This window comes from Lutra lutra, chromosome 11, assembly GCF_902655055.1.
Source record: "Lutra lutra chromosome 11, mLutLut1.2, whole genome shotgun sequence".
Classification (NCBI taxonomy): domain Eukaryota; kingdom Metazoa; phylum Chordata; class Mammalia; order Carnivora; family Mustelidae; genus Lutra; species Lutra lutra.
In genome coordinates, this window is record NC_062288.1 from 597972 (window position 1) to 622008 (window position 24037).

The window sequence follows — 24037 nt, forward strand, 5'->3', positions numbered from 1 at the left end:
AATTATTAACTCCTTTGCCCGACAGATAAGAGTTACAAAATCGCCTGCATTTCAATCATAAATCTCAGCTTCACCTGAGCACAGCATGACTGGCTGTGGACAAGCAAGGTGCGGGCTGACAGGTGACCGGGGTCGGCACAGAGCACGTGCCGGCAAGAGCCTGGCATGGATGGTTGCTTGGTCGTATTTCCACATGAATCTACTTCGTGGTGCATTGAACATGGAGGCGGAGGTGTGGCCTGAAGCACCAAGGAAGAGTGAACGTTTCTAACAGTGCAGAGTAAGGACATGTTTTCTGATGTTAAACCACGAAAACCATAAAAAAATTATAATTATTGACTACATCAGCCAAAGTGCCGATGGTTCTTTTCAGGCCCACGTATGGGGTTGCCATGAACCTCAGTTTCTGCTTTGAACAGGGAAGGTAACTTAATATCCCAGATCCCAGAGGTCCCCATCCATTGCTAGTATGTACTTCTAACAACCATTTTTAGGTGTGATATGGGAAATCTTTCTATTTTGGTGATACACACACACAAACACACACACACACGCACACACACAGGCATACCTCATGCATACTTTGTTGTTGGTTTTTTGTTTTGGGGTTTTTTGTGTGTTTTTGGCTAAAGACCTTTCTGCACAAAGGCTCAACATGCATTTCTTATGTGAGAGAAACACTGTGATTGCATCATGCTTTGTGTGGGAATTCCCAGGGCACTGAAGTAACTTCCTGTGAGCTTCACGAGCTCCACGACTGAACAACAACCTGACCCCTGACCCCTGACCCTGCTGAGCCACTGACAGCCATTCCCATCGGCGAGGGCTGTACCCTACCTCCAAGCGAGTGTTTCTGACCCCTCCCAATACTAAGATTCAGGACCCCAGAGCCGGCGGAAGCTATAACTTACAGAGAAGCCACTGACAGCCATTCCCATCGGCGAGGGCTGTACCCTACCTCCAAGCGAGTGTTTCTGACCCCTCCCAATACTAAGATTCAGGACCCCAGAGCCGGCAGAAGCTATAACTTACAGAGAAGCCAGTTCCAATCCAGCATACATTTCATAATCTGAGAATTAGGATTCAGGGTTTTTGCCTAATTCTTTGACTCTCCCCTTGCCCCTACAAATGAACAGAATGTAAACGATACCCATGAACATCTGCATTAAGGAAAGCAAGTTCTTATGAGTTAATATTTCAAGCTACTGGAACTTACGGTTTTCTAACACACTGCCAAATTGCAACACAATGTGTACTTTATTGGACACGACACGGGATTCCAACTAGTGCCGTTAAACTGGGGACAGATTTACTGCACAAAGCACTTTGCACAGCGTGAACTTGGAAGAGGCTGGCCACACATGGATGTGGGAGGGTGTCTGGAGTGTGCGCGCTTATTCGACAGGACTGTAAGTCAGTCCTGCTTCAGGAAGGGCAGACATACCAGGCACAGAAAAAATTTAATGTCATCAAGCTAAGCCATCCCTTTTATCTAGAAAACCTGAAAGCCCAAGAGCGCGACAAACAAGACAGTTTGAATAAAGTTGCAAGAATTCGCGATTTTAATATCCTACGGTTTCAGGGGTTTTCTTTCTTTTTTTTTTCTTTTTTAAAATTGAGGTATAAATGACTTATATTAGTTTCAGGTGTGCAATAGAATGAGTCAGTATTTGTGTATCTTGTGATGTGATCACCACAATAAGCCTCACTAACATCCAGCACCACACACAGTCACAAAAAGTTCCTTCTTCCGACGAGGACTTTCAAGATCCTCAGCGACTTTCAAATACACACGACAGTATTCACTGCAGTCATCGTGCTGCTCACTATGTCTCCACACTTACTTATTTTAGAGCGGGAAGTTTGTGTCTTGTCCCCTTGCACTCATCCCCCACTATGTCCTCACTGACCGGTACCGTGCTCAGTGTGTGGTAACTGGGTTCCCTCCTTTCCCCCTTGTGTTTATGTGACTAGGAATCCCCAAGGCTGAGACCCTTCTAGGGGAAGAGTTACTTTTCATTTTCCATATAGAGAAGGGAACGTGGGGTGAATCCCGCTGACCACATGTGGTTTCAACCTCCTGGTCCTCAATGATTCATCATCTTTCTAGAATATTCTAATCTCTTTTGTGCCGTGAAAGAATTTTTAGAAGTATTTTTACTCATCAGTACTTACACTCATCAACAATTACGGCACCACGAACAGGATTCTGTAAAAACTAAGTGGCTTGGGGACACATGCAAGGAAAACTCATGATAGTACATCTTCTAAGAAGACACCATCTGAAAGGAGCAACTGTTTGAAATTAAACAGGGTCATTTTCTAGTCTTCAATTAATTATAGTTTTCTATATGGGTTGGCTATCAGGAAGAGAGAAGGGGCTAGAAGGAGGTGCTCCCCCTCAGTAGCTCATTTGTTCTTAACCCACTATCCAAAAATTTTGAAATCAGGAATGTCAAAATGACCTGGGACAGCTTTACCTGTCGGTGAGGCCGCAGGTGTCTATCTGGAGGTCACGGAAAGTCCCCAGTGACCCCTGCTGTACCGTGATGGGGTCCACCGCCTGGTCGCCAATGGAGATGAGCCTCAGGCAGCCCTGAAACCCAGCCAGGGGACCTCCGCATCCAGGGCCAGAGCTGCTGTCAGGACAGCCTGAATGAACATGGAGACACACAAAGGAGAAAGCCAACAGTCGTGACCAAAACAGCCATCAGTATTCTGTACATGCAAGTTTGCCACCTCCTGCTCGCAGACGCCTGAAGATTACACTTCCTCGTGGATGGGGCAGTGGACGGCTGAGAACAGACACTACTGGTTTTGGTAAAGCACAGAAATAACAACTCGAGCCAGGCTGGTGGACAGATGAGCCGAAGGTAGACTCTACCAGTAGAGTCAAGGCCCATTTCCTCTAAGCTGAGTTTGATTTCTCTTTTGAAACCACCCGAAGAAATCGGTCCTTTCAACATGATATTAAACTCTATAAAGTAAAGACCATGGGATAACAGAATCAGAAAGAAAAAAATCACAGGCCTACTAGGACCTACGAAATTTAAAATGCTTGAGAAATAACTATGTATGTGAGATTTCTACTCTGGGCGTGCGTGTGTGCATGTGCAAGCACAACACAGTTAAAACAAGGTTTGACCGTACACGGTCAGAGACATCTAACATGACTTACGTTTCCAACTGCTTCTGAATGAGGCATTTTAGTCAAATGCCTTTTCACACACATACACACACACACACACACACACACACACACACACACAGAGTTAACAAGTATCTCAACGATACGGCCCTGAGAATAACGGAGAAAAGTTAGCATCCTGGAGCACCCCATGCGAGAAGAAACAGGTTTTGATTGTTTTCAATAATAGTAAGTTTTTACAAGTTCTGCCGCATTCACTCACTGGCTTGCTGTAAATTATTGTTAAATTAATGAAGGAAAGAGGCCATCAGACCACGGTGACTCACCAAAAGTTTTAGTGGCCCAGGACAGCAAACCAGAGTCTGAGGCTGCAAATGAGTTTGATTTCTGTGTGGCTTCGTGTGGCTCGTCAAGGCTCTGAAACTGTAACCTACAGAGCGGCCCCAGACAGCCACCCCCGATTTCAGCCGGAGCCGATCAGTAATTCCTCTCCCTGCTGCCGCCCCTCCTCTCCGGGAGCCCTTCCCCCGCTCCTGCCCACAGAGCACTCCTGACCACTTCTACTTTGGTGTTGTGTGATTCGGATCAGTTTTTGCTCCAAAACACCCTTAAAAATTTGAATCAGGTTATCTTCTACCGTTACAAACCTCAATGCCTAGGCGGTGTTTTATTGTATCCCCCTGGTTTCCCAAGAAGACAAGGCTCTTATACCCGTGATGAGCAAGGACACAGCTTTGAAATCAAAGTCAAAGCCGATCAGGGTTCAGAGCTGCCTCCTTCCCCTCGTGGGGTCAGCAGGCTGGCACGTGCTCTCCCACCCTCTGCAGAGCTGCCCTCAAAGCAATCACAGGTCTTCGATGTGAGCACTGCCAGATTCCCAGGGGACAGGAAAAGAGAAACACACTCACTGCAAATGCTTTGGTGAAAGGCCATCATGAGGAGAAATCTACAGACACAGCTTCGTCTCCATTTCACACACACCCCTCATTTTGGGGACTGAGGTTCTCCCCAGGAACTGCTCTGGCTGCAGGGAGCTGAGTCTCATGGGTGGTACCCTCCCCAGGGACGGCCAGTGCCCACGGATACAATGGATGGGTCAGTGACCCGAAGCCTCAACTGGGACGTCCCTAAGGGGCAAATGCTTCTTCAGAGCTGCCTTGAGGCCTCTATGCAATGGCATCACGCCTCGCCTTGTCTCTGCTCATCCCAGCTGCTCTCTGCCCCCAGCAGGGTCGTTCCTGAGAACTAACCTCACTAAACCACCGTACACACGAGTCTCCCAAGCAGAGAGCCAGCTTCCTGGGGAACCTACCTGTAGCCATGTGGGATAAAATCTCAAAACATTCACTTAATTGAGTATTTTACTTTCAGATGCAAACACAATAGAAGCACATTTTTTAATAATTTAATATTCTTTTAATTCCAAGAAATTGTGAAATAAATTTTATGATTCCTGAGAAACTCATCTGTTTTATTCATTCTGTACCTTATACAATTATGTCTCATTGACATCATTTCCAGGAGAATGTTTTCTTTTAATTTGTTAAATACAGAGTCATAACTATTCATCTTTCTAAAAACAATCATTAAAAATCATTTTCCAAGCATTTAAATATTAAGGAAGTTTTTGGTAATATTTACAGGTGGTATTTGAGGTTACTTTAGAAGTCTCTTATATTTTAAATGAAATGGAATAAGTAATTTATTTTTTTTTAGAAAGATTTGTTTATGTGAGAAAAAGAGAGAGAGAGAGAGACAGTGACAGCATGAGGGTAGGAGGACAGAGGGTGGGAGACTCAAGCTGGGAGCCCAATGTGGGGCCGGATCTCACGACCTTGAGATCATGCCCTGAGCTGACATCAGGCGTCAGACATTGAACTACGCTGCCCAGGTGCCCCTGGAATCAGTAATTTCATAAAGATTTTACTCATTATACCTACATGTTTTTTGTTCTCCTCTGTCTGAACTTTTGTCATGAGGGTCACTGGTGCACCTTCAAAGGGCAGGGACTGAAGACAGAGCCTCCTCTCGTTCCCACCCAATGGCCACAAGCTTGTGCCTAAGAATTTCCACAAGACGCGCATGGTCATCTTTCCTCTTCTTTCAGTGACTGAGGCTTTGCATTCCTGACAAATATACCCCAAAACCAGCCAAGGCCTTCGTCCGGTGAAACCCACTGTTGGGCACAATGAAGCCCCATAAATTATCCTCATGGAGACGTTGACATTTCAAATGTGGTGTTACATCACAAAGAACAGACAAACTGTCCAGTTTCCCTTTCCTTTTTCCTTGTTTTATGTGAAAATATGCACATTTATGTTTGTAAAAGAATTTCTGGAAGGTTAGATATATTTGGAAGACACCTGGTGTATCTTTGTGTCTTTATAGGCGACTTCCACTGACAGTGCTTAAGGACTGAGAACATTAGGATACAGGATCAGAAATGTTCAGCCAATAAACCTTCCCCTTTCTCCAGATCACAAACTTCAGACGCATCTAAAATACAATGCAGTATCTGGGGCGCCTGGTGTCTCAGTCAGCTGGGCGTCCAACTCTTGATTTCTACTCAGGTCATGATCTGAGTCGTAGGATTGAGCCGCATGTTGGGCTCTGCACTGGGCAAGATTCTCTCTTACCCCCTGCCCCTCCCCATCCATCCCCGTTCACACACACACACACTCTCTCTCTCTAAAAAAAAAAAAAAGAGAGAGAGAGAGAGAGAGAAAGAAAAAATAAATACAGTGCAGTAACTCAGTGTTCCTATAAAGACTCAACTGAATCCAGCAGTCACAAAGAAAATTTTCTCAAAGCGGAATATTAAGAAGGAAAGGTCAAACCACAAAGTCCTTCCTTGCTCCAGTTATGAGAGAGAGGTCAAGAAGCAAGGGGTGCCATGGCCCAAGACAAGCCCAGACCACCAGCTGTCTGTTCATCCACACAGATTGCCCGAAGTCCCAATGGTAAGATGGCAGAGGGTCCTTCCTCCATGACCTGATTCAGGATGGACAGTGAAAGTGGACGGGGATAGTTATTGCTAAGTCAGTGGAACATACCCATCAACATGGAAGGAGTCAGAAATTTAAGTACCTCTGAGGATGACAGATAAATTGTCACTGGATGTCAAGACCCCAGAATGGGTCATGAGGTGAGACCTCGTTACAGCCGTCATTGTTCCCTGGTCTGCTAAGGCCTCACACAAACAAGGACCCTCACAAAATTCGGAGCATAATTTGATGTTTCCCAGCTCTGCAGGGCATGTGTGCTGGTGGAAAGCACCATGATCCCACAGAAGGAATCCAGAGGACAGCAGCTTCCCACTACCCTCCCCGGCAGGCACCGAACTCTATGTACTGTACGGTAGAGCAAAACTGTTGTCAGAAGAACAATTTACAAAGCTCACACAGGGGAAATAGAAAAGGGAAAAGGGAAACCTGCATCACATGTAAAAAGTCTACAAATCTGTGAGAGGAACTTTGTCATGAAAAGAAAGCCACTCAAGCTCTGCTTTATGCCTGTTGTCCTGCCATAATTATCAAGATCATCCCCTCCATTCACTAAAGCATCCTGGTTTGGACAATAAATTATATAGCCACCCTAACTGTAATAGGAAGATGCCCTAATCTGCCCTTATGGGAAAGCACGGCAAAAAAAGAGTCACTGACCACGTGGTGAGCAGGGACTTGCCACTGAACCTTCATCAGGAGAGCGGGCTAAGGAGGGTCTCGGAACATGGGGCACTGGCTGCCATGAATACCGCATCTGCTATGGAGCATGGACTGGATAAAGTGGATTTCCCTGGTAACACAATGCATATTCTGGTCCTGATGGACGTCCATTAAGAAGATAATTAAAGAGACATTGGCATACACCATTCTTGGGATTGGATAAAACATCTCTGGCATTGACATCTTTGGGTCTCAAAGTTCCCACTCAATTTGAAACTGACCTGCACCCCTTTCCCCAGAACAGAGCTGGGGAGTCCAATAGACCATACAGACGAGGGGCTCTGATAAAGGGATTCTTCCCCTGTGCATACAGCTTTGAGCACAGCACATCGTCTGAGAATTGGGCTGCATGTTCACTGGTCCTAGATCTGCCTCTCCTGCTTTTCCTTCACAACAAATAATGCTCATCTCCTTATATAACATCAGTAAAGTGGGGTGTTTTGGTTTTGAGTGTTTGCTCCAGCTTGGTGATGGCATTAGCTGGGTTGTTTGGAAAGTGTATATTCCTTCTCCAGGAAAAAAGATGCTGTTACGTTGGTATAAAAAGAAGAGTTGAATACGTTGGTTTGAATCAGTGCCTGGAATTGCTCTGTAGGAATCAAGTGGGTGTTGACGGCGGAGTACACACAGGTCATTCTGAATTTACACATTAGTTACAGATAACGTGTTGTGATTGCAAGATCTTACACTATTTTTGCCACTCAGTGCCAAATTTTAATCACAACCAAAAAATAGCAAACTGGTAATGAAGAAAAGTCATTATACTCTCTCATGGGATGTTTGAACTTTGTAATTCTGCTCATCTTAGAGACATGATTTGTTGTTGGAAACTATACTAACGAGACAGCTTTTCTGCACATCAACACAATTTTATGAAAACACGTAAGAAAAGCCTATTGTGCTTTTTTCCAACACATTGCCTCCAAGTCTCTAGGGTCCTTTCATAGACCAAAGGCTGGAAACAACCAAAGGCTGTTTCACTGAATTGACTATGCATATTAGGAAACTTGATAGTTGCACATAAGGAAAATATTAAAATCACTGGCAGCCGTAGGGTATTTATTGCATCTTTTATAATAGCAAAAAGTGGGCACCATCCAGCTGTTGCTCCACAGTAAAACGGGACGGCGGAGTTAATAAGTAAAACATGGTGTCATATACATCAAAACCACAGGGCAGTAAAAATTAATTAACTTTATCTATAAATACTCACAGGGCTGGATCTCCAAGACTAATCTAGAACAACAGTGACAGCAATAACAATAAAAAGAACCCAGAAGAAGGCACACGGTAGTGCCCTAAGCGTAAACTGAAAAGCAAGGGGACACAGAACACAGAACACTACTGTGTGAAGTCACCTACATGGATATAGCTTCTAAAGAAAAGCAATACATCAGAAATTACAAACTTTCAGTTGTAAAATAAATAAGTCATAGCAAAGCAATGTACAGCATGGTGATTACAGCTAATAATACCTTATTGTCTATTTAAAAGTTGCTAAGAAAGTAGACCTTAAAATTTTCATGACAAGAAAAATTATAACTATGTATGGTTGTGGATATTAACTAGTTATTGTGGGATTATTTCCTAATGTATACAAACACTGAGTCATATGCTCACATCTGAAACTGACACGGTGCTACACGTTGATTAAAACATAAAAAGGTGATACAAAGATTAGTAAAAAGGGGGGGCAGGGTAATCCTTAACTGGGGGAGTGAGAATTTAGAGGAGAGGGAGACATTAAAAGCATTGTAGTGTTTAATTGTGTACATTAGGGGGTTAGCCCACAAATGCTCTTTCAAGAAACATGAGTAGTATTTTAAAACGCATACATGAATTACTTAGTGACTTCATATCACATCAACGTGTAAGTATTTATGGAAAGTACCTGTTCTCATGTAGCTGTGCATTGCACATTTGGAACATGCCCGATGCTCAATTATGAGAGAAGACTCTGTGTTTTTAGAAAGTTTTTTTTTTTTTACTTTTTAATACAAAATAACAATCATTCCATTTTGCACCATTAAACAATACAGCAAGGATTTTTCTTCCTATCCCTTTTAGTGCTTCGAAATCTTTTACATTTTAAGTTACAGCTCCTGGATAAATTCTTTATTTAGTTTTGAAGGAATTGGTTCCTCTGCAGAGCTCTAAAATCCATCATAGGCATAAAGGTTTAAAAACCTGTCTGGGTCAGAGGTGCATCATATTTGGCAGGGGGGAAAGTGACCAATCCAATGTTCTAATGCTCCTGGTGCCGCTCCACACTCACAGTGGAGGCTTGCTTTAGGGGGCTTGAAAGATTAAACGCCCTGCGTGGGCTTACTGTCAACTCTTCGGGAGGATTTTATACTTTCTTGTTGGGCTATCAAGTTATCTCTACCATGACCTCAAACTTATTTTGGAAAGAAACAACCATAAAATGCGAAACAGGAATAATATCAAGGATGGCTTCCAGCCACGATTAGAAGGAAGTCTCACAACTGACAGGCCTAAGCTTCTGGTGGCTCAGACTCTTCACACGGATGCCTCAGAATGGACATTTGTTACATTCAGGAGCTCCCCCTCCCTGGCTGCACGGATCCTGGACAGACTCAGTCAAAGTTCTACCGAACAGGCAAACCTGCCGTCTCCCACAGTTGGGGTGATGGTCTGGTGTTGTCTTGGTAAAGTTCACCACAAGGTAGTGAGTGGGTGTCCTCTCTTGCTCTGGTGTAGGTAACGGTGTCCTTGTGCATACACAGTGGGCAACAGAACGCTTCCTGAACATTTAGGGCAACAGAGCAGCTGGGGATCTTGGGGAAATACAGATTCTGGCTCAGGAAGTCAGGGGAGTTACGTCTGCATCTGTGACAGGCTTGAAAATGGTACTGCCATGGGTGGCTCCCAGGCCACACCAGAGGACCTGGGCCACCCAGGGAGGAGAGCGACTGACAAAAAGAAGACCACCCACATGCAACAAGGAAACTGTCGCATAAAAACACCTGAAGGAAAGGTTCTAAGAGTTATTTGGCCTCCCGAAAATACTCTACAGTGAAGCACAAAAGGTTAGAGACAGAGAGCGAGGACCCTCAGAGTGGCCTGCAGAGAGTCACCTGGAGAGCCCACTCCCCGGGCATCAGAGCCAGAGAAAGCAGATCTCTAGGGACAGAGACAGGCCCTAGCATTCTGGAAGCTTTCCAGGTGACTGCAGTGAAAACAAGTGCTAAATTCAAAATCAATCTTAGCAAATGCACATTGAAACAAGGCCCCCCCATAGGCTTGCATTTTAGGCCATAATTTACTGCCTTTGTCGGGGGCACCTGTGTGGCACAGTAGGTTAAGCACCCTATTCTTGGTTTTGGCTCAGGTCATGATCTCAGGGTCATGAGATGGAGCCCATGTCGGGCTCTGCACTCAATGGGGGATCTGCTTGGGATCCTTTCTCCCTCCCCCTCTGTCACTCCCACTCGTGCTCTCTCTGTCAAATAAGTAAATAAGTACTTAAGAAAAATTTACCGTCTTTGCTCAACATTCTCATTGACTAAACTGAAAGAGAAACCTTGCTCTTCAGTATTAACCTTCATTTAAAATTGCTGGTTGTTTCAGAAGGCAGGAGCTGGAAAGACAAGGATGTTTTGATTGCCAGCACCGCCAGTTCCTTTCACTTACCACCCAAATAATAGGTGTCCCCTGAATCAATCTGTCCACGCAGGGAGTGAGCCACAGAGGCTACCTCACCATCCACCATCACATTCAGGTGATTTCCTTTCAACGAAAGGGACACTGAATGCCACTGCCCATCACTTAATCCAGCACCTGGAAGTAAACAAAATTGGGTAAGAAATTCCTAAAAACCCTATAGATGCAGCTACACAGAGCCATGCTTGAAAACAATACAATCATGATCTTAGACACCCTACCAAACTTCACCATGAACTCACCTGAAACCCACCAGGTTATTTAGCTGGCTGGGCAATGGAGACCCACCACAGAGGACAGCTGGGCCTCTATGAGAGAAAGGGAGAGGCTTGGGACAGATGTGAGCTTGGGGGTTTCTTAACAGGCAATGAGATCACATGGTATCCTGGTCATGTTTCTCTAGGAGGAAGGGGTTACCTGTGGAGTGAGGCTCATTGAGTAAATGTGTGGTTCCAGAGGGTCCTTGCATCTGACCTCCCACAGTCATAGATTGGCCAGTCGTGTTCTAACACAAATTATATTCTAGCAAAAATTACTGTGATCAGTTAAGAGTATTAAGACATATGTGCACACGGCAATGACTGTGTTTCACTTTCTCATCACTCGGTTAAACCAGAAAAGTACAGGGAGAAAAAAAGAGAAAAGAAAGAAAGCTGAATTGAAGGGGGAAGGAAGATTCAAGAGTGGAAAGTCCAAACATTCTGCCTTGGACAGTGCAATCTTTAGTTTCTCCCAGTGCTAGGGCTTTAACGGACTAACACAACAGGATCCTGAACAACCTTAACATGATCCAATATCCTAGTCCCCTGGCTCAGGGCGCACGTCCCCCTCTTCTAGTTTGTTAATATTTTAGGATGTTGAGAAGCATAAGATTTTCCAAAATTGTTGTTATAAAAATAAAATCTTGTCCCTACTTTCATGTATTATTACTATATATAATTTTGGTAGACTATTTAGAAAAATATATCATATATAACAATATAACTTTTTAGAAAAAATGTATCAGCAACTTAAGTATTACTGAAACATGTAAATTCATAGAACAAAATGTAAAGTTTAGAAAGCATTGCATTAAAGTGTGTGTGTGTGCATACTCAATCACTGTCTAAAATTGGACAAAAAACAGTAGGAAATATTTTTAAATGTTAACATTAACTTTGGATGAGGGAATTGTTTGCCCTCATGCCCATATTCCACTGGCCAAAGTGAGTCATTCGTTCAAAAGCAAGGGACTCCTCCCCTCCACGGAGAGGTCACAGCCACTGTCACGGCCCCAGAGACACCTGCTGCTCTGAAGGAGCACAGTGAATAATTGGAATCTTTAGAAATTGTCTTGCCCAACAGGGAAACAGGTTATAAACAAACACTTGAGCTCATTGAAAAACAACAAAGTGAGACTCTTTTGACTTCTTTGATGTCATGCCCAAGCTTGCGCATGACCCTGCCTGACCCTAATATGATCGTCTTGGGGAATTGTCCTGATAGATTAGCCTATACCTCTTGCAAATGAGAAAGGTGCCAACTGCTTAGAGCCCTCTAAGTTTGGAAGTCAACCTGCAAGGGTCAGAAGTTATTTTCTAGCTCATGGGGTATCAGCCCCAAAGAAAATATGGCCATGTTTCCAGTGGAAAGTTAACCAGGCATATCTAATTTGGTATCAGAGTTTGGCCCAAGGAACCCAATCAACCCCATAAATCCATGTCCCTCCAGTGCTCTTTAATATGTCAATGATACTGCAATTAAAAATGAAAATACAGCATTTTTGGTCTTGGCTTCATTTCTCATCAGTGACGTTGACATGGATTCAAGACCCATGTGCACAGGAATATGTTTCTGGCCTGACCCAGAAGGTCATAGACCCTATTGTAAAAATCACGATGCTTCCGCTCCTCTCAGACTGTGAAACAGGAGCGATGGTACTTCCCAGCACTCCCTTTCAGGGACTTTAGCTCTTTGCCATGCACACCCATCTCTCACTTTCTGTGTCACATTTGTGAATCCAAAACTGTTGCAAAGACCCCACACGGGTTAGGTTCATGAGCAATGATGAGAAAGCCGACAACAGAATATGGAAGATTGCGGTTAGATACTCAAGACCTACATTATGACACTGGTCCTGAAGGAAATCCTCCAGCCCTGGAGCTGAAGGAATCCACAAACAAGAACCTGGGAGTGTCCCTTCCACTCTTGTCATTCGGTATTTATTTTGAAGTTTACCTAACATTATCTGTCGGGATGGAACCACATCCAACTAAAATCTGATGTTAATGGGGCGCCTGGGTGCCTCAGTGGGTTAAGCCTCTGCCTTCGGACCAGGTCATGATCTCAGGGTCCTGGGATCGAGCCCGACATTGGGCTCTCTGCTCAGCAGGGAGCCTGCTTCCCCCTCTTTCTCTCTGCCTCCCTCTTTGCCTACTTGTGATCTCTGTCAAATAAATAAATAAAATCTTAAAAAAAAAAAATCTGATGTTAAAATTCCCTCCTGCCCCCCCCACCCACCTGTCTAGGACTTAGAGTTATTTCCTGGGAGAACTTGCAGAAAACACTCCAGAATATCTCCTTGAATGGGTAATAGATGCCATTTACCTCTATAATAAAAGACTGTTTTTAATAAAATTCAACATTCTCATTTAAAAGTGAAATGCCGGGGGAGGAGTCAAGATGGCGGAGAAGTAGCAGGCTGAGACTACTTCAGGTAGCGGGAGATCAGCTAAATAGCTTATCTAAAGATTGCAAACACCTACAAATCCAACGGGAGATCGAAGAGAAGAAGAACAGCAATTCTAGAAACAGAAAATCAACCACTATCTGAAAGGTAGGACTGGCGGAGAAGTGAATCCAAAGCGACTGGAAGATAGACCGCGGGGGGAGGGGCCAGCTCCCGGCGAGCGGCGGAGCAACGGAGCAAAATCGGGACTTTTAAAAGTCTGTTCTGCTGAGGGACATCACTCCAGAGGCTTAACCGGGGTGAAGCCCAGGCGGGGTCAGCGCAGCCTCAGGTCCCGCAGGGTCTCAGAAGGATCGGGGGTGTCTGAGTGTCGCAGAGCTTGCAGGTATTAGAACAGGGAAGCCGGCTACAGAGACAGAGCCGAGGAGTGACTCTCAGCTAGGGGTTACCTTGAACCGGTCGCAGGCTCGGTCAGCTCGGAGCGCGGCCGGAGGCCAGGGTGACAGGAGTAATTGGGCACTGTTCTCTGAGGGCACACTGAGGAGTGGGGCCCCGGGCTCTCGGCTCCTCCGGGCCAGAGACCGGGAGGCCGCCATCTTTATTTCCGTCCTCCGGAACTCTACGGAAAGCGCTCAGGGAACAAAAGCTCCTGAAAGCAAATCTGAGCGGATTACTCAGCGCGGCCCCGGGTAAGGGTGGTGCAACTCCGCCTGGGGCAAAGACGCTTGAGAATCACTACAACAGGCCCCTCCCCCAGAAGATCAATGAGAAACCCAGCCAGGACCAAGTTCACCTACCAAGGAGTGCAGTTTCAATACCAAAGAGAGCGGCAGAATTCCAGAGGAGAAGAAAGCAAAGCATGGAACTCATGGCTTTCTCCCCATGATTCTTTAGCCTTGCAGTTAATTTAATTTTTTTTTCTTTTTCAATTTTTTTTTCTCCTCTTCTGCTAAATTATTTTAACTTTTACCATTTTCTTTTTTAATGTTTTTTAAATAGTTTATCTAATACATATTTTTTTTCCTTTTTTAATTTTTATCGGCTTTCTTTTTTTAACAGTTTCTTCTTTTTTTCCTTTTTTTTCTACTGAACCCCTTTTTATCCCCTTTCTCCACCCTTACAATTTTGGATCTCTTCTGATTTGGCTAAAGCATATTTTCCTGGGGTTGTTGCCACCCTTTTAGTATTTTACTTGCTCCTTCATATACTCTTATCTGGACAAAATGACAAGGTGGAAAAAATTCACAACAAAAAAAAGAACAAGAAGCAGTACCAAAGGCTAGGGACCTAATCAATACAGACATTGGTAATATGTCAGATATAGAGTTCAGAATGACGATTCTCAAGGTTCTAGCCGGCCTTGAAAAAGGCATGGAAGATATTAAAGCAACCCTCTCGGGAGATATAAAAGCCCTTTCTGGAGAAATAAAAGAACTAAAATCTAACCAAGTTGAAATCAAAAAAGCTATTAATGAGGTGCAATCAAAAATGGAGGCTCTCACTGCTAGGATAAATGAGGCAGAAGAAAGAATTAGCGATATAGAAGACCAAATGACAGAGAATAAAGAAGCTGAGCAAAAGAGGGACAAACACTACTGGACCATGAGGGGAGAATTCGAGAGATAAGTGACACCATAAAATGAAACAACATTAGAATAATTGGGATTCCAGAAGAAGAGGAAACAGAGAGGGGAGCAGAAGGTATATTGGAGAGAATTATTGGAGAGAATTTCCCCATTATGGCAAAGGGAACAAGCATCAAAATTCAGGAGGTTCAGAGAACCCCCCTCAAAATCAATAAGAATAGGTCCACACCCCGTCACCTAATAGTAAAATTGACAAGTCTTAGTGACAAAGAAAAGATGCTGAAAGCAGCCCGGGAAAAGAAGTCTGTAACGTACAATGGTAAAAATATTAGATTGGCAGCAGACTTATCCACAGAGACCTGGCAGGCCAGAAAGAGCTGGCATGATATATTCAGAGTACTAAATGAGAAAAACATGCAGCCAAGAATACTATATCCAGCTAGGCTATCATTGAAAATAGAAGGAGAGATTAAAAGCTTCCAGGACAAACAAAAACTGAAAGAATTTGCAAATACCAAACCAGCTCTACAGGAAATATTGAAAGGGGTCCTCTAAGCAAAGAGAGACCCTCAAAGTAGTGGATCAGAAAGAAACAGAGACAATATACAATAACAGTCACCTTACAGGCAATACAATGGCACTAAATTCATATCTCTCAATACTTACCCTGAATGTTAATGGGCTAAATGCCCCAATCAAAAGACACAGGGTATCAGAATGGATCAAAAAACAAAACCCATCTATGTGTTGCCTACAAGAAACTCATCTTAAACCCGAAGACACCTCCAGGTTTAAAGTGAGGGGGTGGAAAAGAATTTACCATGCTAATGGACATCAGAAGAAAGCAGGAGTGGCAATCCTTAGATCAGATCAATTAGATTTTAAGCCAAAGATTATCATAAGAGATGAGGAAGGACACTATATCATACTCAAAGGAACTGTCCAACAAGAAGATCTAACAATTTTAAATATCTATGCCCCTAACGTGGGAGCAGCCAACTATATAAACCAATTAATAACAAAATCAAAGAAACACATCGACAAGAATACAATAATAGTAGGGGATTTTAACACTCCCCTCACTGAAATGGACAGATCATCCAAGCAAAAGATCAACAAGGAAATCAAGGCCTTAAATGACACACTGGACCAGATGGACATCACAGATATATTCAGAACATTTCATCCCAAAGCAACAGAATACACATTCTTCTCTAGGGCACATGGAACATTCTCCAGAATAGATCACATTCTTGGTCCTAAATCAAGTCTCAACCGGTATCAAAAGACTGGGATCATTCCCTGCATATTTTCAGACCACAATGCTCTGAAGCTAGAACTCAATAACAAGAGGGAATTTGGAAAGAACCCAAATACATGGAGACTAAACAGCATCCTTCTAAAGAATGAATGGGTCAACAAGGAAATTAAAGAAGAATTGAAAAAATTTATGGAAACAAATGATAATGAAAACACAATGGTTCAGAATCCGTGGGACACAACAAAGGCAGTCCTGAGAGGAAAATATATAGCGGTACAAGCCTTTCTCAAGAAACAAGAAAGGTCTCAGGTACACAACCTAACCCTACACCTAAAGGAGCTGGAGAAAGAACAAGAAAGAAACCCTAAACCCAGAAGGAGAAGAGAAATCATAAAGATCAGAGCAGAAATCAATGAAATAGAAACCAAAAAAACAATAGAACAAATCAACGAAACTAGGAGCTGGTTCTTTGAAAGAATTAATAAGATTGATAAACCCCTGGCCAGACTTATCAAAAAGAAAAGAGAAAGGACCCAAATAAATAAAATCATGAATGAAAGAGGAGAGATCACAACAAACACCAAAGAAATACAGACAATTATAAGAACATACTATGAGCAACTCTACGCCAACAAATTTGACAATCTGGAAGAAATGGATGCATTCCTAGAGACATATAAACTACCACAACTGAACCAGGAAGAAATAGAAAGCCTCAACAGACCCATAACCAGTAAGGAGTTTGAAACAGTCATCAAAAATCTCCAAACAAACAAAAGCCCAAGGCCAGATGGCTTCCCGGGGGAATTCTACCAAACATTTAAAGAAGAACTAATTCCTATTCTCCTGAAACTGTTCCAAAAAATAGAAACGGAAGGAAAACTTCCAAACTCATTTTATGAGGGCAGCATCACCTTGATCCCAAAACCAAACAATGATCCCATCAAAAAAGAGAACTACAGACCAATATCCTTGATGAACACAGATGCAAAAATTCTCGCCAAAATACTAGCCAATAGGATTCAACAGTACATTAAAAGGATTATTCACCACGACCAAGTGGGATTTATTCCAGGGCTGCAAGGCTGGTTCAACATCCGCAAATCAATCAATGTGATACAACACATTAATAAAAGAAAGAACAAGAACCTTATTATACTCTCCATAGATGCTGAAAAAGCATTTGACAAAGTACAGCATCCCTTCCTGATCAAAACTCTTCAAAGTGTAGGGATAGACGGCACATACCTCAATATTATCAAAGCCATCTATGAAAAACCCACTGCAAATATCATTCTCAATGGAGAAAAACTGAAAGCTTTTCCGCTAAGGTCAGGAACACGGCAGGGATGTCCGTTATCACCACTGCTATTCAACATAGTACTAGAAGTCCTAGCCTCAGCAATCAGACAACAAAAGGAAATTAAAGGCATCCAAATCGGCAAAGAAGAAGTCAAACTATCACTCTTTGCAGATGATATGATACTATATGTGGAAAACCCAAAAGACTCCACTCCAAAACTGCTAAAACTTGTCCAGCAATTCAGTAAAGTGTCAGGATATAAAATCAATGCACAGAAATCAGTTGCATTTCTCTACACCAACAACAAGACAGAAGAAAGAGAAATTAAGGAGTCCATCCCATTTACAATTGCACCCAAAACTATAAGATACCTAGGAATAAACCTAACCAAAGAGACTAAGAATCTATACACAGAAAACTATATAATACTCATGAAAGAAATTGAGGAAGACACAAAGAAATGGAAAAATGTTCCATGCTCCTGGATTGGAAGAATAAATATGGTGAAAATGTCCATGCTACCTAAAGCAATCTACACATTTAATGCAATTCCTATCAAAGTACCATCCATTTTTTTCAAAGAAATGGAACAAATCATCCTAAAATTTATATGGAACCAGAAAAGACCTCGAATAGCCAAAGGAATATTGAAAAAGAAAGCCAAAGTTGGTGGCATCACAATTCCGGACTCCAAGCTCTATTACAAAGCTGTCATCATCAAGACAGCATGGTACTGGCCCAAAAACAGACACATAGATCAATGGAACAGAATAGAGAGCCCAGAAATGGACCCTCAACTCTATGGTCAACTCATCTTCCACAAAGCAGGAAAGAATGTCCAATGGAAAAAAGACAGCCTCTTCAATAAATGGTGTTGGGAAAATTGGACAGCCACATGCAGAAAAATGAAATTGGATCATTTCCTTACACCACACACGAAAATAGACTCAAAATGGATGAAGGATCTCAATGTGAGAAAGGAATCCATCAAAATCCTCGAGGAGAACACAGGCACCAACCTCTTCGACCTCAGCCGCAGCAACATCTTCCTAGGAACATCACCAAAGGCAAGGGAAGCAAGGGCAAAAATGAACTTTTGGGATTTTATCAAGATCAAAAGCTTTTGCACAGCAAAGGAAACAGTGAACAAAACCAAAAGACAACTGACAGAATGGGAGAAGATATTTGCAAATGACATATCAGATAAAGGGCTAGTGTCCAAAATCTATAAAGAACTTAGCAAACTCAACACCCAAAGAACAAATAATCCAATCAAGAAATGGGCAGAGGACATGAACAGACATTTCTGCAAAGAAGACATCCAGATGGCCAACAGACACATGAAAAAGTGCTCCATATCACTCGGCATCAGGGAAATACAAATCAAAACCACCATGAGATATCACCTCACACCAGTCAGAATGGCTAAAATGAACAAGTCAGGAAAGACAGATGCTGGCGAGGATGCGAAGAAAGGGGAACCCTCCTACACTGTTGGTGGGAATGCAAGCTGGTGCAACCACTCTGGAAAACAGCATGGAGGTTCCTCAAAATGTTGAAAATAGAACTACCCTGTGACCCAGCAATTGCACTGCTGGGTATTTACCCTAAAGATACAAACGTAGTGATCCGAAGGGGCACGTGCACCCGAATGTTTATAGCAGCAATGTCTACAATAGCCAAACTATGGAAAGAACCTAGATGTCCATCTACAGACGAATGGATAAAGAAGATGTGGTATATATACACAATGGAATACTATGCAGCCATCAAAAGAAATGAAATCTTGCCATTTGCGATGACGTGGATGGAACTAGAGGGTATCATGCTTAGCGAAGTAAGTCAATCGGAGAAAGACAATTATCATATGATCTCCCTGATATGAGGGAGAGGAGATGCAACATGGGGGGTTAAGGGGATAGGAGAAGAGTAAATGTAACAAGATGGGATTGGGAGGGAGACAAACCATAAGTGACTCTTAATCTCACAATCAAACTGAGGGTTGATGGGGGGAGGGGGGTTGGGAGAGGGGGGAGGGGTTATGGATATTGGGGAGGGTATGTGCTATGGTGAGTGCTGTGAAGTGTGTAAACCTGGTGATTCGCAGACCTGTACCCCTGGGGATAAAAATATATGTTTATAAAAAATAAAATTAAAGATGAAAAAAAAAATAAATAAATAAATAAAAATAAAAGTGAAATGCCTGCTCTTATGATCATTCTGTTTCTCCCCATTATAATTCTCACTCTTTGTGTTTCTCTTGTGTGTCCTCCACCCTCCCCACTTTCGCCAGAACCAACTGCCTATCTCCCAGGCAGCACTACAGTCAATGGATGGATGGAGAAGGGAGGGGCGGGGGTGTTTTGGTTTGTGCTACTGGGAACACGATGCTCATTCTCCCACTCACCCTCCAGTTCCACAAAGGCTTCAGTCTGGGGGGCCAGTGATGGTCTCAGGACTAGTTTTGGAATAATGAGAACTAAAGGTTTTGGAGTGACTGCTGACTACCAGGCACTGGGCTCTTGGTCTGTAGGCTCAACATCATTGCTTCTACCATCAGTCACACTAGTGTCACTCCAATGACGAGGACCCGAGGCTTGGGGAGAATACAGGTGGCACTCGAGCCCATCAGCCCTAGCATCACAGAGGTGGTTCTGGAAGTGGGCCTGGGAGGCGAGTCCTCTCACACAGCCCTCCCACCAGCTTGTCTCAAATTCATCCTGATTACAGAGAACACTGCCCCGGGCAGTTGAGGCTCTTCTGGAAAGGGTGGACTGTGTCTTTTCCTACAGAAAGGGAACGCACACTCCCCTCCCGCCCACTGACCTTCTGTTCCCACCACGCCGCTCCGATGGCCCAGCTCCACAAGCACACAGACACTAGATTGTACACTCTGGACCTTTCTAGATCCCTTCACAAACACACTGAGGTAACTATTCAGAAATAGGACCCAAAAGCTGGAAGCAGGATGAACAGTGACCGGGTGTCCTTTCCTGGCATCCGGCGTGATTACGTCTCACTCAGCCTTTAAACTTTGGTTCTTGGTTTGGTAGGTGCTTTCGCATTTCATCCAAGGTTTGGAATGAAAACCAGTCACCATCTGTCTCCTCTTCCTCACTTTCTGTGCCTCACAGACACCGCGCCTTTCTCCAGCTGAAGCCTCGTGGCCCGCTGCCCAAAGGGCGTCTCTCGGGGACATTTTTCCAACAGCATCTGCTCATTCTGTGCCTCTGTGTCACGATCCTTCAGACTTTTTCGTCACTGTGACATTTGTGATGCTGATCTGTGATCCGTGATTATAACTCACTGAAGGCTCATGCGGCACCTTTTCTTAGCAATAAAGTATTTTTTTTAATTAAGGCGTGTATATTGTTTTTCCAGACATAAAGTTCCTGCACATTTAACAGACCATGGTATACTGCAGACATAACTTTTATATGCATGGGAAAGCCAAAAAAAAAATTCATTTGGTTCACTTAATTGCAATATTTGTTGTATTTGGGTGGTCTGGAACCAGACCTGAGTATCTCGGAGGCAGGCCTGTGTTTCAAAGGTAAAAAAAAAAAAAAAAAAAAAAACACCCCACAAATGCTTCTAAAAAAAGCAGCAAGAAAAATGCACCTCTGGTTTGCTTCCAAAAACTAATACGTTGTCCAGTGAAAGCTTAAAAAATCAATTCAATAAAATGTTTCTATAATATTTCAGTGCTAGCCTTCAAAAAAAGTTAAATAACTAATCCCAGTTGTTGGAAGGGAGAATAGTGTGTACTCACGTGAAGCAACAGCAAAACACCATCTCTCCGGTAATTAGGCACGCAGCTTGTAAGTCTACACAAACCAAGATTGAAGAAATTTCCAAAATCTGACTTGACACTCCCTGGTTATGCTCATCTGCTGAGGTCCACAAGGGAACTCCCTATGCCGGTGGTCAGATTTTGTCTTTTATTTATAAAGAGAAACAAAGAGCTACGTTTCATTCCCGGCTTTCAATCCGACCTGGTAACCTGGGTCAGGCGAGGCACTCCTTCCGTAGTCAACACCCGTGGAAGGACACCCACGTGGCTTTACATTTTCACCAGCACTCTAACGCAAAACAGTCCCCAGACTCAGAGGATAACACAACCCTGGAAGGGAGTTTAGAAACGTGGGTCCTTCTTGGAAGCTGAGCAGAACATTCACCCACTGTTATAAGAAGCCTTATCCATAACAGGGATTCCCGATGGAACAGAAAATCTGGGAAAAATAGTAACTTCAAATATTATGATTGGTGTGCATATTGGCTCAAAAGACGGGATAAGAAACCTCTTTTTCAGGACTCCGACTTAGGCTACTGTTCTCCAGTGTTTCAAGCGGACTGCCAGCTCCCCACTATCAGTTGATAACTAGGTTATTTTTTAAACTTTTAAAAAATATTTTATTTATTTATTTGAGAAAGAGACATCACAAGTAGGCAGAGAGGCAACCAGAGAGAGGGGAAGGGAAGCAGGCTCCCCACTGAGCAGAGAGTCCGATGCTCCCCACTGAGCAGAGAGTCCAATCCCAGGACCCTGAGATCATGACCTGAGCCGAAGGCAGAGGCTTTAACCCACTGAGCCACCCAGGCGCCCTATTTTTTAAACTTTTTGAGAGGTATGTGTGATCTGCAGCTAACTTCAGCTCACACTGACTCACACAACAGCCTGGATGTACCTAGTTCAAAGGTAAAAGAACTCTAGCTCCCTCTAGAAGGATTACGAGTATCTTACTGATTCAGTCACTCGTTTAATGCAGAGGTGACAGGAGGACCGTGTGGTCACAGCAAACACCTATTACCTGCTGTGACGTCCCTCGCTGGATGTCCGGGCTGGGAGAGACTCAGTCTGAGTTTTCCATCATTAAGAAGGAGGACGAGAGCCTCTGGCCCGTGTTGGAATTGAGTGGTCAGCAGCAGCCCTGCCCTGTTCCACGTTCGGAATTGGAAAGCGACCGACACCTTGTCCTCTCCGACGGTGCCCGGCAGAGCCAAGTAACTCCTGGAGCTCAAAAAAGTCACGGGCACAATTTGTGGGTGTGAGCACGAGAAGGACACATTTCCCTGTGAATACAGTGGAAAAGGATTTAGGAAGGGGCAGAAGGGATGCTTTCATGAACAATGAGCTTTCCAAGAGGTGCAGTTTCCTAGCAACCTACCAGCAAGCGAGGACCTAAGAACTAGGCTTCCCCATCCAGCTGCAATCCAGATTTACCTGACAGGTCCCTCAAACCGTGACACTGCCCTGGCTGGGCAAACCTCCTTCTGAGGCTTTTAGGGCAGTTCTGTCTCCTCCATTTCTGGGCATTGGCAAAGGAATCCCGAGGCACGTCTTTCCCAGGCTTTGTGCTGGGCGCAGGACACAACAGAGGAGACAGATTTCTTATACCTCCAGGCACTGGCTGTTTACATGTGGCATGAAGCCCAGCACCACAGACAGCGGCTCTGGGAACCTTCCAGCACTCCCCTTGGTTGTGTGAACGCTTACACACCCGTCACCCGGGGACACGAACATCTGGCTCAGGCAGGCCCTGGGCTTTAGCCGTCTGAGGCAGGGGTGTGGCCGGCCTGAACAGGCTGCCCACCTCTCAGAGGCTCCCATAGGCCATGTCAACCAGCACGCTCTCCCCAGCCTGACCTCTGACCCGCCAGCTGCCTGTTGCCTTTACTTCATTCTATTTTAGTAAAAAACAAACCTTTGAGCTTTACATTATATCTACTGCTCCAGGAGCAAACTTACCTTTAATCATAGTGTTTGGGAGGAAGGAACTTAAGTTCTTAAAAGAACTCTAATTAAGTGAGGCGCCTGGGGGGCTCAGTGGGTTAAGCCTCTGCCTTCACCTCAAGTCATGATCTCGGGGTCCTGGGATCGAGGACTCAGCAGGGAGTCTGCTTCTCCCTCTCCCTCTGTCTCTTCCGCTGCATGTGCTCTCTCTCTCTCTCTCAAGTAAATAAATTCTTTAAAAAAAATTTAGATAAATTTTCATAAATTCCAGAGGAGTATGTGCCCAAACATTGTCCTTCCTCTCCAAAATACATACCATAAAAGCACTGTAATCAAGTCAATACAGCATTGGTATGGGGTAAACACAGCAGCGGAGCCCAGTGACTGACCCACAAAAGATCTGAGACCACAGGTACAGCCAGCACGTGGTGAGAGGGAAGACTCAAGCCTGTGCTCGGAGGTTGGGTCTGGTCAGTAAATAGCTCAGGCACGAATGGGTACCCTCGAGACCCAAGATAACTATGATCTGCACAAAGAGTAAAGACCAGACATTCGAAGACTTAATTTTTTTTTCAATTTTAAAGTAAATAAATAAATGAAACCGCCTTAAAACTTTTTACAGGAAAATCCTTGAGACTGTACCTAGAGTCTAGGGTTTCAGAAGTATTTCAAAGCAAGACCAAATACTACAAAGCTATTTAAAAAATACATTGAGACATTGGCTACATACCAGTAAAGGCATTTATATGCTCAACATGGCCCATAACATTTAATATAAAAGATATGATATATGATATATAATTATATTATAACATGACTTATATTTCATAGACAGTTGGTTAATCTGAGAAAACATTTGGATCATGAATGACAGGAGGGAGTCAAGATGGCGGAGAAGTAGCAGGCTGAGACTACTTCGGGTTCCGGG

General features: G+C 43.7%; 1 protein-coding gene across 1 annotated transcript in view; it reads right to left on the bottom strand.

Annotated features, from left to right (window-relative positions):
- Positions 1 to 24037, bottom strand: part of LOC125080705 (contactin-associated protein-like 3) — a 202819-nt gene that overhangs the window by 81744 nt on the left and 97038 nt on the right. Inside the window, exons 8-10 of the mRNA XM_047694676.1 lie at positions 22187 to 22448; positions 10528 to 10674; positions 2481 to 2652 (exon numbers count right to left, since the gene is read on the bottom strand). Coding sequence (XP_047550632.1) covers positions 2481 to 2652; positions 10528 to 10674; positions 22187 to 22448 — 581 coding nt within the window. The remainder of the gene's footprint in view (positions 1 to 2480; positions 2653 to 10527; positions 10675 to 22186; positions 22449 to 24037) is intronic.